Source organism: Equus przewalskii, chromosome 8 (genome assembly GCF_037783145.1).
Source record: "Equus przewalskii isolate Varuska chromosome 8, EquPr2, whole genome shotgun sequence".
NCBI classification, from domain to species: domain Eukaryota; kingdom Metazoa; phylum Chordata; class Mammalia; order Perissodactyla; family Equidae; genus Equus; species Equus przewalskii.
Window position 1 is genome coordinate 55,255,871 of NC_091838.1, and position 14,361 is coordinate 55,270,231.

The 14,361-nt window shown below is 38.6% G+C and overlaps 1 protein-coding gene across 5 annotated transcripts in view; it reads left to right on the forward strand.

Annotated features, from left to right (window-relative positions):
* The first annotated feature begins 262 nt into the window (after positions 1–262).
* The window catches only part of PKHD1L1 (PKHD1 like 1), a 150,364-nt gene continuing 136,265 nt past the window's right edge, over positions 263–14,361 (forward strand). For all 5 annotated transcript variants that reach the window (XR_011543146.1, XR_011543147.1, XM_070630830.1 and 2 more), the window contains exons 1-4: positions 263–407; positions 2,353–2,442; positions 11,482–11,626; positions 12,609–12,717. Coding sequence is in view for 3 of the 5 variants with exons in the window: in XM_070630830.1 (XP_070486931.1) it covers positions 335–407; positions 2,353–2,442; positions 11,482–11,626; positions 12,609–12,717 (417 nt within the window). In the remaining 2 variants the exon portion in view is untranslated. The remainder of the gene's footprint in view (positions 408–2,352; positions 2,443–11,481; positions 11,627–12,608; positions 12,718–14,361) is intronic.

Below are 14,361 nucleotides of genomic sequence, written 5' to 3' on the forward strand. Positions count from 1 at the left end.
AAGAAAAGTGAGAAAAAAAAAAAGGCGAGGTTGACTGAAAACTTGCCCATTGATGTCTCTTGCCCAAAGGAGTAGGGTCATTAGACCTATGGAGACACCGCTGGGAGACAGCACCCAAGTTTGAGTGTGGAGACGGATGCTCATAGCCTGGCCCCGGTCCGGCTCGGTGGTCCGGTGAAGGGGTGTGCTCTTCACGCGCACCCCAGAGGCGCCGGCGAGCCGGGGGCGGGGCGGGGCGGGCGCGCGAGCGAGCCGCGGTCCCGGAGCCGAGCCCCACAGCTGGCGGCGGCTGCGAGCGAGCGGCGGGCGTGCGCTCCGCGGAACTGGCGCCGCGATGGGACACCTGTGGCTTTTGGGGACCTGGGGCTTTTGGGGGCTGCTCCTGTGCGCCGCGGACCCCCGCACAGGTAACCCAGTCGGGGCTCTAGGGAAGTACTGGCGAGGTCAGTGTAGACACAACCCTTGCTCCCGGGGTCGCGGGAGAGGCGGGACAGCCTGGCACCAGCCCTGGACCAAGACTGCGGGTGTGGCTGCGTGGTGCTCATGGGGACCTGGAGACCTGGAAGGCAGGCCTAACAAAGAGACAGGGACAGAGACAGAGACAGACAGACACACAGACACACACATGGAGAGAGGGAGAAATGGGGAGGAGAGAGAGAGAGAGATTGCTCTTAAATCATCGGTGTTGCTGCTTGAATTACGGACTCTCACCCCCGACCTCCACCCCCAGTTGACTCAGTTGACGAAGCGACTGAAATTTGGCTGGGCATGGGGTATGGGGGACGCAACCTGAGTTCTCCTTCTTCTTACTCTTCTTGGGTCCCTTTCACCACTGAAGTGAGGGAAATATCCCTCAATAGGACAGGAATGGGTCTTTGTAGCGAGTGTCAGTCACTTCCAGGGGCAGCTGCCCTGTGCCTTCAAAGTAATACCCAGGAGAGGGCTGGGAAGGGACTGATAAGATAAGAAATTGGAGTTGCCACAGAGATAAGGGAGGATGAACCTGAGATAGGTGAGCAGCAGCACAGCCTTGGAGATAGGATCCAGCTCCCTCGCTGGAATTTCCTACTCCTGGCTGCGGGCTGCTCAAGTTATAAATGTGCCTGAAGCAGGAACAGCCTTGTAGACAGACCGGAAGTCCAGAAGCCTTGGGTCTGGGGGTAGTCTTCATGATGTCGGAGAGCTTTTGCCATTATAGGTGAAGTCCATACCAAACTCTTTTCAGGCAGGAGTCAACGATACAATCTAATTTCCTTAACCTTTTCTCATACATCCATTTCAAACAATAATTTCTGTGGCTTTACTTTGTGTCCCCACTTAAATTTTTCCACCTATTCTGAGAATTTGTTACTGTATCTAATAATTAGCAGATCTGTATCGCTTAACCGGAAAATAAGCCCTGCTAGCCACTGTGTGTGTTTGAATTGCTTTGAAGCATTACTTGCAGTTCTCGGTAGAAGCCACTCACTCGCCCGTATGTTTGCATCGGCACCTCCCTCTGTCGTGAACTCTTTATTTTCCCCACAGTTGGTCCAGTCTAGCTAATTCGTACTTACCCACCAACTTGCATCCGGGATACCCCTTCTTTCAAGAAGACAGTGTGACCCAAGCAGTGTGGATGAAATGCCCCTTCTGAGTCTCCCATGGCCCCTGTGCTGTCTTCTGTCACTCTGTACTGTCTGAGCTAAGCTTTGGGAAAGTAGGGACTGTTACACATTTTTATATCCCCAGGAAGTTAATACCATTTGTTGAATGAATTAGTGACCTTTACTTAAGAGCTCACTATCATCAGGAGGCTAAAAAGATCCCAGTAATTATTTTTCCTGAAGTCTTACTCTGTCACAGAAAACAGTTTCTTCTTAAAACACGACTTCTTTTTTGTACCTGGACTGTTCTTTCAATTTACCTAGCTTTGCTTTTCTTCTGTGCTTTTATAATGACCTATTTCTCTACCATGCTGTTTTTCCAGCATGGTCTGCTGCTTTGTGGGCTGCTAACTGTAGTTATGGACCTGCGGTTAGTAGAACACTACATGAAATTCAGGGTTTAATGAATGTTTTATAATAAGATAGTTAAGAATGATGGAAATGATCATATATTATTCCTGCTCTTTGTAGCTCCTAAGATAGTGCATTGTATAAAGCCGATGAGTATTAACTCAGTTAGTAATTGGACTCCCTGTTGAGTTATTGGTTAGTAGCAGAGCCAAAAGGAAAACATGGGTGTGCTTACTTTCAGTCCACTAGTCTTCATGATGTTTTTCTTACAATGTTGTAATACGTATTCTAAAATTTGATGCTTGAAATGAAGTACTTGACACTTTTACTTCTACTGTACTTTAATATCTTTCAGATGGCTCTAAAATAATTCCCAAAGTCACAGAAATAATACCTAAATATGGCAGCATAAATGGAGCAACAAGGCTTACTATCAAAGGAGAAGGTATGGTTGCCTTTTTTTTTTTTTTTGCCAAGGTTGAGGTATTTTAAAGGCTAGTTGACATTTAGAGATTTATAGTTTTTAAAAAAAAAAAAATCCACTAGAGTTGTTTCTCCCTTTGGCCAGAGTAGTAAAACCATCCCCTTTGACAGCTAACAAAATCTCCAAAAGTCTCTATCAATCTGGTCATATGGGTTTGTATTATAATTACTTAACTCTGTGATCTGGATTATAATGACTGAACTGAAAGGAGCTTCTTTAACTCAACTCTGCAATTATTTGCTTAGTTCTTCACGGGTCTAATGACATTTAATTTATTTTTATATCAAATAAAACATTTTGGGGGTTTCAAGACCATTAATAAGAGGATATGCTAGAGAAATAGAATGATGATGAAAGAAGAAAGGCAGTGAAAGCAAAACTTTGGATCTTTTCTCCTGCCACCCAGAATTTGTCATATGTTGCATCAGAGCATGGCTTATATATGACTCTTTCTCCTTGCCTGGTCTTCAGATGAAAACATGATAGGAAATCAGTGAATATATTTAATGAACAACTGTTCCTAGGATTAAATAGAAATATGTGGTTCTTTTAGCCACAAGGCCTTTGAGATCTAAATTATAGCAGTATTCAGATGCTTATGGATTTTTGAAGGATGGGAAAGAAAAATTTAAAAAGAATATTAACAAAAACTATATAATTTGGTCTTTAAAATAAGAAGAGAAATGAGAAGTTTTTGGAGTCAGAGAATTGACATAGCAAGATATTTCAATTGTGTCATATATATTGAAATATCTTTCAATATGTCTAATTAATGTTTCTTCAGAATTCAATCCCTTAATGATATACTTAAGATAATTTATGCATTTAAGTGGTGAATAGTATATTTTGGACTAAAGTGGCATTTTTTTTAGAGTTGAACACCTGTAGACAATGTATTTGTTAAAGACTATTTTCAGAATGTATTTATTCACAGCTCGCTTATATTGTAAATTGCTGTTAGGATAGTGTCCTTGAAAGTGATTGGGTTTTTTTTGTTGTTGCCTTGTTTTTTGTGAGTAAGATTGGCCCTGAGCTAATATCTGTTGCCAGTCTTCCTCTTTTTACCTGAGGAAGATTGTCACTGAGCTAACATCTGTGCCAGTCTTCCTCTATTTTATGTGAGATGCCTCCCACAGCATGGCTTGATGAGCAGTGCTAGCTCCACGCCTGGGATCCTAACCCGTGAATTCGTGGCCACCTAAGTGGAGTGTGCAAACTTACCCACTAAGCTGGCCTGACTATTGGGTTTTTAATAGAGATTTAAATACCATGAGAGAAACGCCAAGATTACAACAAAACAAAACAATGAAACCACCCAGCTATTTCCTTCCACTTCAAGACCTGATCTTTTTCTGATCTAGGAACTATGGCTTGAGTTTAAGTACGTAGACACAGATCATCCCTAGTTAAAAATAGGAAAAACAAAACAAAACAAAAAAATTGTATTCTTAAGATATTTTTTAAGAGCATCCTTATTAATCTAGCCATAACCTTTGCTCTTTTGTGGACATTCGGAGGCAATTAGGCTCTTACTTATGAAGCACAAGGTGTTGTGGTGAACTTCTAGTTTTCCAGTCAGCCTTCATTTCTGGATGCTTTGGGGAGAGAATTATAGGATGGTTAAATCCTGTCGGAATTGCAGATACCTGCACCCTCATCCTAATTTGTCTTCCCTCTCCTTGTTCTAACCATAGACTGTAGGTGACTAAAAATGTGTTAGCATATGTCCCTCTCAGGGGCTGAGTCTAAATACTGTTCTGTATAGGTTTTGGGGGCCCATGATATATACAGAGTGTATATAAAGCAATGATAAATTTTTCTTATTTACCACACCAGCCCTCCAAAGCTACATGAATATGGCAGTTGAACAAAGTTTATTGGGAGGAATTACATTCACATATTCCATCAGTCCTGTCTCTGACCCATACTCAGTGTTTAGAATTGCATCGGAGCTAATTTATTAATCATACAAGAACATTTTCTAAATGGAATTGTAAATGTTAGATGATTACCTAAATGTTGGTCCCATATGACTTTTTAAATGTTTTATTTTTGTAAAAGTCACGATGAAAAAGTAAAATGTTATAGAAATGTTTGACTTAGAAAGTGACTTCTCTGAAATTCCACACTCTAGAAAGATCTGCTCTTAGTATTTTGGTGTATCCAAATGACTTTTGGCTGTTTCCATGCATAATATTGACCTTTGCAGGCATAAGTTTGCTATTGCATTATACTATTGCATTACTACTCAAAAGGCTGTGCTTCAGGAGCCCAAGATATAGAATGTCACAATTGTGATGCCCAAGCAAAAGTATTTTGAGCCATGTGGACAAAGAGAACAGATTAGTGGCCACCAGGGGAAAGGGAGGGTGGGTGGTGAGCACAAAGGGTGAAGTGGTGCACCTACAACACGACTGACAGACAATAATGTACAACTGAAATTTTACAAGGTTGTAAATTATCGTAATCTCAATAAAAAGTTAACAACAAAAAGTGTTTTGAGCAATGGCATGATCGTAGAAGTAACTGTATCTCCGTCTAAGATGACTGATTTGATGAGGAGCATTATCATTTTGATAAGTTCTGGACTGTTTCTAACTTTATCAGTTTTATTTATTACTTTATATTCATACCTTGTATTTCTCAATTGTCTTCCTTGATATTTTATCATGTTTCTCTTTATTTAAAATAATCAGTAAGGTACAAGGAGTAACATTTTACTTTTGGTTCTTTTTCTATATATTTCCCTATTGTAACGTATAGCACATATATTTTTGTTAAACTGAAGTGTTGAATTTCACAATTTTTATAATATCATGGAAAGCACGTGGACTTTGGTCCGGTGTGACTGTCTTTCAGTTCTACCCTTGCCACTTCCCTTTATGTGACTGGGGCAAGTTTCTCTCTAAGCCTCAGCTTCCTCATCAGTCAAATGGGATATTAATTCCTACCTGTTGGGGCTGTTGTGAATGTTGAAAAGGATAGAGTATCTAAGGCACCCACATGTAGTCTCTGGCCCATAAACTAGAGCTATTTGAGTTTTATTATTCATTTGCATTTATGTTATAGATTTGGTTTCATCCTTTACGTGTTATCTTCTATCACATTGCACCTTTCTTTTCCCTTGTTTTCAGTGTTACAACTTTTAAGTAGGTTTATACACTCTCAACCCTGCCTTTTTTAACGGGAGAAACCAAAACAGCCTGCGTTGTTCATGACAACCGCTGGCTTTACCGCCGCTGACATTTTCCATGATAGCAGCACAGGCTGCTATCAGGAGACCCAGGTTTGCGTGCCTGGCAAGTCTTGTCTCCAGTTTTTTCTGCAAAAGAAAAAAATACATCAACGTGTAGGAATTTCCATCTAAAGCCTCAGCCTTTTCTATTTGCAGGGTACACCCAACACTTCCTGTAATCTTGGTGCTTTGGAGTACTTCCAGAGGTGTCTTCTTTATACCCAATGATTTATTTAGAATTACAGTTTTAAATTAAAATTCTTTTTAAAGGCGATTCCTTTTTAACTCTGTGGAATTAGCTAATATCTTAGAAATATTTTTATGCTCTTTTTAAGCAAAATTTATAATGAGAATATTTACAAATCTTATTGATTTCGTTCATATTTTCCCATAGATTTTACTCCTAGGATAAATATATGAGATATAGATGTTTATATATATGAACATTAAAACAACGCCATAATCTAAAACAGTATCATTTTTTGTTGGTATTATGTTTTAGAATTGTGTTTGTCTTAGGAATGCTGAAGAACAGATCTGTGTTACCATCTCATTGATGTGACATGTGCCTAATAGGAAAATGAATACGTATATCACATCCTGAGCCACACCACCAGTAAAACTTTCCATTCTCTGGTTTGTTGCCAGCAGCCCTTTGTGTGTTCCAAACTCAATGTGAACTCCAGAGATAAGCAGAAATTGGCAGAAGGAAAGAGCAGGCTTACAAGTGGCTTGCTCTTCTGTGTTTTCGGGTATCTTCTCACAATTCCATTTTAGCAGTAACTGCCTTCCTACATTCAGAACCGCAAATTCAATGCCGGTATTTTTCCCACGTTAAATTGGTGCTTATTTTTGAACTTTGGCCTATGTTGGATGAGTCCTATTTGGTTGAGGTTTAAGCTTAAAAGAAGAAAGTAGTGTTTATTAAAATCCCAACCCTTTCTTGAGATTCTGCTTACTTTTTCTACATATAAAGAATAGGAGAGGAGCTAAAAACATAGGGTCTAGAGGTGGTTACGTGGGGTAACAGGCTACAGCTTTGAAATGTGCGTTTTTAAATACTATTTTTCTCTGAATATCACAGGTGTGGCATCTGCAACCTAGGTTCGAATTCTGGCCACCCACTTAATAGTTCTGTGTTATTTTTAAAAAAGAATATTAATACTCAACCTAAACCTCAGGGTTTTTATAACTAATAATAAGTGCAAATATCAATTGAGCTCTTAACATATGAGCCAGGCTTCATGTTAAGCACTGTATATAAATCCTCATTTAGTCTTCCTAACAATCCAATAAGTAGATTATTATGGTCATTTTTCTGATGAGGAGACTAAGACTGAGAGAGTTTATATCTAAAACTCTAATGCCCCAAGTCACGCAGCAAGGAAATGCTGGAGCTGGGATTCCAACCCGGGATGTCAGGGTCCAAATGCCCTTTCCTTTATACAGCACTGCCACCTAACGTGCAGCTTACCTGAGCTGGAGTTCAGGGGCCTTGGCATTTGATGACCATCTGGCACATTGAAGTCCCACTTCAGTCCTATGCGAAACTACACAATATTCATGGTTTCTAACGCACCTTTGTCAAACACTGAAAATGGTCAATAATTTAAAAAGCAGTCCCACCACAGATATCTGGAAATTCCAATTCAGTCACTTCAACTATTAAAGGCTATTTAATGTGAGTACATATTGTAGTGGTGATTGTTTTGTTGAAACAGACTTGAAAACTACTGACAATTTTAGGGAAATACCTAATATTTATTTTTTCTAACATCAGTAATATAAATACATGAGATTTAAAGAGTTAAGTTTACATCTCTGGGTTTACCTTTTTGTTTTTTTTACCGATTTTAAGTTTATTATTGTACTGTGGGACAATATGATCTGTAGGTAATTAAGTTCTGAAACTTAAATAGCCTATAAATTTACATTAATAAAAGGGATGAAAATCTTTTAGTGTGAAAGAAAAATTTTTATAATTTCAAAAATATTAGTCATCACTTTGGCTGTTTTTTAATGTTAAAACACTTGTGATATTCAGAAAAAATAATACTTTAAAATGCATGTATTGTTAGAACCCAGAATTTAGGAATTTTAGATTTTGAAGTAGTCTGAGCAAAAAGTATTTACTTACTAATTTAACTTTGTTCCAAAAAATATTATAACTAGATAACTTTATAGATTTCCTCTGCATTCTGGAAGAGTATTAAGTATCTTTCTAAAATTTTTATTAGGAGAATATTTAATTATTGGATTCAATTAATAGAACATTATCCAATTAATCTTATTCGTAGGTTTTATTTCTTGAGTTTCTTTCAAAATTGAATGCTGTTTTGACAATGTAAAATACTTTTATGGGGCATAAAATTCCTTAATCAATGCTTACTTCTAAATCTAGTTTTGAATTTTCATATATTTATAGTAAGAGTAAAATCATTTTCTGCTGTTTTACATCATGCACTTCTCTGTTTCTATTGGATCATACCCATCAGCATGCAAATGTATTTCTACCTGAAAAAAAGCAAAAGCAAGATCATGAACCTTCCCCTCGCTCAACACTCCCCTCCAGCTACCAGCCCATTTCCCTCCTTCCCTTTACAGTAAAACTCCTCAAAAAAGTTACCAATATTTGTTCTCTTCACTTATCGTCCTACATCTTCTCTTGAACCCGTGCTGAGCAGTCATGTATCCATTGCTCATTGAAACAGCATCTTCACTCCTGCCCCCAGTCTATTCTCACCCCTGGCCCCGTGTCTATTCTCAGAACAGCAGCTAGTGAATCTTGGAAAGTATAAGTCAAATCATACCGCTCCTCTGTTTCAAAGCCTCCAATGGTTCCCCATTCATAAAAATAATCTAAAAGGCTCCATTTCTGGTCTCGTCTCTCAATTCTCCTCACTCATACTTCACCAACCACACTTGCTGATTCTCAAATCTACAAACATGCTCCCACCACAGGGCCTTGGAACATCCTGTTCTGTGTATCTAAAATGTGCTTCCCATGGCTGTTCTCATGTCTACTCCCTCTGAAAAGCTTCCATGACCATCTATGTCACATGCCTCCTGTGTCCCACTTCACATCTCCTTGGCATTGCCTCTGATTTCATAAATGTTGCAAAGTACTCTCTGGGTTCTTAATTTACTTTCCGAGTTGGCCTCCCTGGTAGGCAGAGCTGTGAGTAGTATACGTGGTCAGTAACTTTGTAAGAAGAAAAATGTGGTCCACGGTAAAGATATACATGGGCTCCTGGGCTGTTGCAGGTGACTTGACTAGTCAGTCAGGGGCTGACAGAAACAGAATTGGAAGGTCAGAAACAAGAAAGTCTTGGGAAGGGGCAAGTGAGCACACCCATAATAGTGAGCAAAAACCATGCAGATGTATATGTCTCAAGTTAATTCCCACAAGAAAGTATCCCCCACAGGAGAGACGGAGCAACTGGGTTAATTGGATGACTCATTCAGGAACTTCTCCTTGGCCATCTCAGTGTTGTGCAATGGGCTCATGAACAGAGGGGCCATGGGTGAAAGGCTGTGCATGGGCCAACACCGTGGACTCCCTTTCACCAAGGCTAAGCTACTACTGTTGCTGAATACCTGACCTGCCAGTCGCGGAGACCAATACTAAACTCTCAAGAGGGACCATCCCTCAAGAAGCCTACCCTGCCATCTAGTGATAAGTTGACTGCATCACTCTCCTCCTCTCATGGAAAGAGCAGAGATTCATTATTGCTGGGACTGACACCTACTCCAGATATGGGTTTTGCCTTCTCTTTCCACAGTCCTCTGCCAGCCCCATCTTCTGAGAGGTTGCACGGTCTGATTTACTGCCATGAGATTCCGCAAAGTAGTGCTTCAGAACAAAGAACACATTTTATACTGAAAAAGTTGTGATAATGGCACATGACCCTGAAACCTGCATCACCCTGAAACATGTGGCTTAATGGAATGAAGAAACAGCCTATGAAAGGCAAGGCTAAGATCCCAGCTTAGAAACAACATCCTGTGGAATGAGATGCTGTCCTCCATCATATGCTATATGTGTTGGGTCAATGGCTGATACATATTGTCGTTTCCCAATAGAACACATGGAGCTGGAAATGAAGGGTTACTCCCTGTCATTATCACTCCCAGTGATCCAGACATTGAATCTGTGCTTTCTGTCCTTGAAATTTTAGGTTCTGCTGGATTTAGGGTCTGAGTTTCCAAATAGAGATTGCTTCTGCCAGGGATCCCAATGTGGGTTCCACTGAACTGAAACTAACGCTACTACCTGATCAGTTTGAATTCAGCAAACATAATTAGTAGGCTACTAGAGATAATCAATTTTGATTATCATGAAGAGGTAGGGTTGCTTTTACCTAATGCAGAAAGGGAGGAGTATATCTGGAATTCAGGGTATTCTTGGGGACATATGTCTCTTGGCTTCCATGTCCAGTGATAACTGTGAATAGGCAATTACAGCAACTACAACCTAACATGGGCAGGACAACTAAAGGCTCAGACCCTCAGGATGAAGGTTAGTGTCACTCCATTAGCTGAAGTTCTGGCTAAGGGTAAGGGAAATCAACAATGGGTGATAAAGAGGGGACACAGTGAATATTAATTGTAGCCTCAGGACCAGTCATATGAGTGTAGCTTGTCCCGCTAAGTCACTTATATTAAATCTTTAACAGAGCTCTCAGCTGGCCATTGCCTTGGAGACTTGATAATGGATTGTACTTAAAATTTAGGACAGGAACGTATCTGTTTGGTGCAAGAACTCAACTGTCTCAGCTGCCTCTTACACTCAGCCTCACATCCTCCTGTTCTCACCTCCAATTCTAGCCACAGCTGTGGCAAATGGTTCCCTATGTACTTTGATTCAATCTGTGCTTCCAGCTTCTTGTCTTCAGTTTCCACAGAATGTCTTTGTCTACTGTCCCAGGGCTTCTCTGATGCAGGGACTTGGGACACTGAATCCCGTATGGCATATACCTGTGTGCAGCCTGCAAGTGCAGGAAAAGTTATTTCCCCCAGGGGGAACCATCAACTAAGGGGACGGGATTTGGTGAATGAATGCTGCTTGCCATTGATTCTCTGATTCTGAGAGGCAATCTATATTTTCCTTCGAAGTTCCCAGAAAGATTGAGCCCCTGTCATCCTCAGTGGTGCACAGCTTTTCTTTCTTCAGGTTTTACCCTCTTGTCCCTAAGGAATCACCACCCCAATGAACTGTTTGTAAGTCCTCACTTCAGATTTTGCTTTGTAGGAACTCAAGGTAAAGACCTCATCCCTTATAAAATAGTGTTTCCCTTGTCTCATCTACTCTTTCTATCTTCTCTGGTCTGCTTTTTTCATAGTAGTTATCCCAACCAGATGTAGCATTTCATGCCATATATATATATATGTATATGCCATATATATATCTATCTCATGCCATGTGTGTGTATATATATATATATGTATATGTATGATATTTACTTGTCTATTTTCTCTACCCCTCCCCACCCTACTGGAGTATAAGCTATTTGATTCTATTGCATTTAACAGCACCTGACAAATAATAGGTTCTCAAGCATTACTTTCATGAATAAATTAATTAAAGTCTAATTTCTGTGCTTCTGAAGAGGATTACAATCTTAGGAATAAATATGAAATAAGTTAACTGCTTGCTTCTGTACTATTCCTTATTATTTATTGAATGATTCAATATTGAACGACAATTGTTAGATGTCTGAAAATGGAATTCCATTATTAATAATTGAGTGTTTTTGCCTTTCTAGGTTTTGCTCAAGCAAACCAGTTTAACTATGGAGTTGATAATGCTGAGTTGGGAAACAGTGTGCAATTAGTTTCTTCTTTTCGATCAATTTCATGTGATGTAGAAAAAGATTCAAGTCATTCGTCTCACATTACATGCTATACTAGGTATGTTTTAAAGTATCTTTAATAACATCATTTTCATCATATCAGAATCACAGTTATGCATATTAGTATTATGATCATTTATCACTGGCTATTATAATAATATTTTTCTGATTATCAGATATTTTGATTTCATGATGTTTAGACTACTTTATATATTCAATACTATATATTTATTATATATTCTTTATATAAGACTTTATTATATTCAATTATAATGCTCTTTCTACATATTGGCATGATAGAATATGTTCTATATCCTTTCCCAGGTTATTAGAGTTATTATCATTATTGATCTCTTTCAGAAGATAAATGGCTACTATTAAATTGTAATGATGCTCCTCAAAATATCAAAATTATGCCTTCCTATCCGGTTTGATTAATTTTGTTCAAAATCTTGACAGTCATTAAGATTAAAGATGATCATTTTGTATAGTGACATTTCAAGTTCTTTACCATCAGCCCAAATTTATGTTTGTTATTAGCAACTTAGGGAAACAATTAATCATTTTACCTTGCAACTTTCAGTACTGGGACAGGTAGCACATATTCCAAAGGATTTCGTTTACATTGGGCTTGTTGGCCGTTTTTCAGCAGCAAAAGCTTACTTAGGGGGAAACTTGATTAACTAAAACTTTTTAAGAAACAAAATATAAAATAAATGTACCAAGGTGATATGTTACCATTTTAAATGATGATTATTACATTTGTTCTTGCATTTCTTTTCCTTTTTAATAAGCACAAGTGCATGTAGGCAGAATAAGCACTTGCCTGAGGTCCATGATGTCAGAATTTGCGGTACAGAGTTCAGGATGGAGATGATCTTTCCTAATATTGAAGGGAACATAACTGTACATCAATTAGAATTTTAGACACTTTTTTTTCCAAAAACGACATGTAGTCTAGAGCAGTATTTGTCATTAATATTATACATTAAATAAAAACAGTTATTGCATTCCTTCTGTGTTCTTCATTTGCCTTCCAGAGCAATGCCAGAAGATTCCTACACTGTTAGAGTCAGTGTGGATGGGGTTCCTATTACAGAAAATAATACCTGCAAAGGTCACGTCAACAGCTGGGCATGCAGCTTCAATGTATGTGGGATCTCCTCTTTGGCTTACGTATAATTGACCTGGTGCTTACTTTCTTGCAGACCTGGGTTTTATTTTTAAATTATAGATTGTTTTCTATTTCCACATTTCAAATATACTAGCATGTAGCTAAGGATAATCCCACTGTTTTCTATCATCTTCTGTAGTAATAGAATCTCTTTTGTTGTTTCTGATTTATTTCCCCCTTCTTTAAATTAATTTTATTAATGAATTAAACTTTATACTTCCAAATTATTTTCTTGTTCACATTCTTTTTTCTCTTTCTCCATTTCTGTTGTTACTTTGATTCTCCCTTTTCCTGTTTTCATACGACTCACCTTCATTTTATATAGAAAAGTCACTATTTTTCCTTTTTCCATTAAACATTTGTCTTCTTTTACCACTTTAAAATGTAAAAGAATGGGTCCGAAGTCATTCTTAGCCTCACATTTCAAAACTTATCTCTTTTCTTGGCAGTATGAAAAATGTGTCCCTTTCCATTTAAGTAGAAATCTGGGCACCTTCTTTTAGGTTGTCCCTGAGAATGGAGAGACACCTGACATGTATTCAGAATCTATGTTGTGCCACCTTCTTTTGCATGTATTGTTTTTGTATCCAGGCATCCTTCCCTCCATCACCAACCTCTCTCCTCCAAAAAAACTTCAATTATTCCTTAAAAATGCTGCCTATGTTTCTGTACTTTTCTAATTTTTGTGGTGCCTTTGTATTTCTAGAGAAGGACTCTTCTTGATCCATTTCTAGCTCATTTGTTTTCTCCTACATTATTTGTTTTTAGGTGTAGATTTGGATCTGCATGTATCTCAATTACTGAGGCATCTTTATATGCCCACCAGCTCTGCTATTTACCTGTCCCATGTTAATTTTGTTTTTCATTTGTAGTATTTTTCCCTTTTTCAGTAATTGTTTCTCATTTTGCCTTTTGAAAAGAAGTTCACATATGTTTACTTGGATAATAATAGTCAATAAATAATGTAGTATTGACTATGTTCCAGGTAGCGTTCTAAATATTTTTACTTATTAACTCTTGACTCTCACAAAATTCTGTAACTGTATACTAATATTATTATCTCTATTTTATGGATGATAAAACTGAGGCGCTTATAAATTGCATTACTCGTCTAAAGTCATGCAGCTTGGGGGTGGTAGATCTCAGATTAGAATCTGGCCAGCCCGACTCCAGAATCTGGGCTCTTAACCATGATTCCCTCTGCTTCATATATGTACTTGAGTATCTTTGACAGGTCTGTATTAGTTCCCTATTTGCTGCCATAAAAGATTACCACAAATTTAGTGGCTTACAACAGCATGAGTTTATTACCTGACAGCTCTGTAGGTTAAAAGTCTGATGTGGGTTTCAATGGGCTGAAATCAAGGTGTTGGGAGGTCTGCGTTCCTTCAGGAGGCTCTAGGGGAATCTGTTTTCTTGCCTTTTCCAGCTTCTAAAGGTTGTCCTTACTCTGGCTCATGGTCCCTTCCTTTGTTTCCAAAGCCAGCAATGGTGGTTGAACCTTTATTAAATTGCATCGTTCTGACTTTACTTCCGTTGTCGTTGTCACATCTTCTCTGCCTATTCTTCTGTCTCCCTCTTGCATTTATAAGGACACTTGCGATGATCACATCGGGCCC